The following is a 3,328-nucleotide window of genomic DNA, read 5'->3' as shown; positions in this document are numbered from 1 at the left end:
GAGAGCTCCAGATAAAGTACCCATAACAAATAATGAGGTTAGTAAAGTTTTCCCAGCATTCGTCTTTATGAATAATCCCTGCTGAAACACCCAAACCCCGGGGAAGGGAAGCTCCATAGAACAGGGAGGGTGATTTGTGAAGTGCACATTGGGAAGAGCTTTCTAGTGAAGAGCCAGACATTCAAAGTGCTGTAGAAGGAAAGGCTTCCTGTCCTGAAAGTTGCTCTGCTATTCCAGGAGTTTGGGGTAGAGTTAACTTTACTTTGTTAAAACAGGTAATGCAAGGTGGAACTCCATCCCAGTACGGAAACCCAACAGAATGCTGTAAACTACTTCAAGGGCTGAATTCTCCTATCACTTCAGGGCTTCAAAAAGTCACATCTTGTGAAATGCCTGATGCTGCTGGCTCTTCAGGGATGAATTTTGCCAAGGGAAATGTTTAAAGAAGGAGGGAGGAACAAGGAGAACCAGAAGACGGATATAACGATGCATCAGCGTTTTTAATGTGAGTGACATTGGCAGTACACAGTTACAGGAAAAATACGTGAACAGAAGGAACGTATTTTCAGTTTTTCAAGAAGGGCTGCAACCGAAAACCCACCTAAATGGGAAGTATTTCACACAAGATGTGCTTTTTTGTTGTTGCAGCTGCAGAGCTGGACAAACAAGTTCCCTTCACAACCATTTTCAGTTACTTTTATTCCCTCAGTCAGTGGGAAGTGAGACAAAGCAAAACAGAAGCAGAGGACTACACAGCTTCTCAGTTAAATGTCTGCTGCAGAGAAGGTCAAAGCGAAACACTAAAGATACGTATTGATGGAAAGGATAGAACAGATGGGGTCTAATTCTCCTTCACAGCAAGGTCTCTTTTTCCCTTGCTCAAGGGACTTAAAATGGTAATAAATGTAACTGATGCCTGTCTTAAGGCCCCTATTTCCTTTAAACTGTGGAGTTACTGTAAACAGCCTGTGTGTTATTCAGAATGAGTCCATATGTAAATATGAAAATCAGCACTCCACTGGCAAAGCCTTGAAAGAGTCATAAAGCGTAACATTAGAAATGCAGCATGGCTATCAGACCAAGGTGCTGAGCAAACACAGCTCCCACTGAGCTCAACTGGAGCCATGTTTGCACAGCACTTCTGAAAGCCATGCCCAAAAGGTCAGGGGTGAATCTGTTTCTTGCTGTTCAATTCCTGGTTCTTCCTTCATCCACGGATCTTCCTGCTGGGTTTAACATGGCCCACAGCTTCCACTGAGGTACCTATGGCAAGATACCCCAGAACCACATAATCCCCCATAACCATAACCACCCAGGTAACCGCCTAATCCCCCAGAACCACATAATCCCCCATAACCATAACCATAACCGCCCAATCCCCCATAACCGTAACGGCCGCCGTAACCACCATATCCCCCTAAACCATACAATCCTCCATAATGGCCTCCATAGCCATACAATCCCCCATGACCCAATGAGCCCCCAAAACCGGGTTCAACCACAGGTGCTCCTATGGCTCCCACTCCGCTCTGCTGAGGGAAAGTGCTGAGAATTGGTCCTGGGAGGGTCACGACAACCGGTGAGGGTCTGATCACCACTTCAGAGTCAGGGCATTGCCTAACGCATGGCTCATTGCAGCTGCCAGTGACTGGACTGGGCCGGGCCACCCCGCATTCTGGATAGCAGAGGCCTGAGAAAGTCATCTTTCTGGGAAGGAGGTAAACCTGAAACACACAACAGGAATTAGAGTAAAGAGAAGTTAGAAGGGCTGTTGGAAGAAAGGCTTCAAAGCTCAGTGTGGCTCAAGAGAGAAAGAAAGAGGGGCCTTAGTCCCTGTGTTCATGGCCATGTATTTCTTCCTATATCCTCTTTCTACACCTCCTGTCCACTCGCACTAAACTTCCCTCCCAACCGACCCCCTAGAGCCCCTCTCAATGGCTTTGTCTGAAAAACACTGACTGGAACAAGTGTCACTATTTCTATGCTGGGCACCTGGGATTCTGTGTCCATTTTAGACATTTCTCAAAGAGAACATGTCTGGTATCATGGTAATCACTTCCTGTCATTGGAGGATTTAACCTCTGCATGCAAACCAGTTGAGTCTGGTTTCACAGTATAGTTCTCTGGTTTTCCAAACCTTGGAAGTCACCAAAATTTGCTGATGAATAAAGAGAAAACTTTACTTTTCTCCAAACAAATCACTAAGGACAAGCTCCTCAGCTGGGGTTCAGGTCCACTGACTTTCATGAAGCGACACTAAATTACACCATCTGAGGAGAAGCATCTTCAATATGTATTTCTGCTCAGAAGAACATAGGAATTGCTAGGCTGGATCTCACCACTTGTCAACTTCATCCATTCTCCTGTCTCGAAGAGTGAGGAGTAACAGCTGCTTCAGGTGAAAGTAAAACACCACTGATTTGGCCCTTTCTGGACTAACCTGGGAAAGTTTCTTCCTAATACAGCTAAGTGAAAAATGGCTAAATGACTTTCTAAAGTTACTGAAAAGATTTCAATGCCCTAAATCTATTTCCAATTAATAGGAAATGTGTTTCCCAATTGCACATGTTGCTCCTAAAATTCCCCTATTAGCTTAAAATCATGAATCCACGAGCTCCTGTAACTGAATTACTACACAAAATAATTAGGAGAGAACACCCTGATCCTAATAAATATCGCAGTGAGTACATGAAAGGTTCCATCTTAAATGGAAATAGCCCCTACTGTCACATTTATAGAGTTCAAAAGTGATTGAGTTGAATTGGACTTACCCAGTTCACCGAGGAGATGAAGTCCGGAGAAGTGTTTAGAAGAGGTCTGAGTGGTGAGCACTTTTATACCATTCCTAGGACTGCCTGGAGGATCTGCGATGCCGTTTGTGGAGGCGGTCCTAATTAGTTACCAAACAAACTTGATTGCCTTGCAAAATCCTTCTTTGGATGGAGCTGTTTTCCTCAGGGGTTGTGATGATTGGGCTAATCTCAGCCTCACAGGGCGTGACATGCACGTTGCACTCTTCATCTTTCTTTCATCTTTAAATGGCATGGACCAACTACATTTCTCATGTCATTCCACTGACTTTATTGGTGCTGCGATTATAATGAATGTCAAGGTGATTCTGAGCAACATCAGTAGTACAACTGGCTGTCATGAAAGGAATCCAATTTGAGCCTTCCAATTCATGCTGGTTGTGGTTATGGACATTGGGCAGTTTATTCTAAACTGGCCAGGAAGCAGGGAGCCATTTTTCTGCATTCTCACCACCTCCATTCCCAGTGGGTGAGAACCAATTCCCTTTGAAGTCAATGAGCATCATTCCATTGCCACC

The 3,328-nt window shown here is 44.6% G+C and overlaps 1 protein-coding gene across 1 annotated transcript; it reads right to left on the bottom strand.

Annotated features, from left to right (window-relative positions):
- Nucleotides 1-1,232: 1,232 nt before the first annotated feature.
- Nucleotides 1,233-1,703, bottom strand: LOC140907061 (feather keratin B-4-like). The gene has a single exon (XM_073332201.1). The coding sequence runs from the start codon at nucleotides 1,701-1,703 to the stop codon at nucleotides 1,233-1,235; it is 471 nt and encodes a 156-aa protein (XP_073188302.1).
- Nucleotides 1,704-3,328: the final 1,625 nt, after the last annotated feature.

This window comes from Lepidochelys kempii, chromosome 1 (genome assembly GCF_965140265.1).
Source record: "Lepidochelys kempii isolate rLepKem1 chromosome 1, rLepKem1.hap2, whole genome shotgun sequence".
Taxonomy (NCBI): Eukaryota; Metazoa; Chordata; order Testudines; family Cheloniidae; genus Lepidochelys; species Lepidochelys kempii.
This window is presented reverse-complemented; position numbering and strand designations above follow the sequence as displayed.

Bases quoted from the DNA above. Each gene is read 5' to 3' on its own strand.
- LOC140907061 (XM_073332201.1), bottom strand. From the start codon at position 1,703: ATGACTTTCTCAGGCCTCTGCTATCCAGAATGCGGGGTGGCCCGGCCC.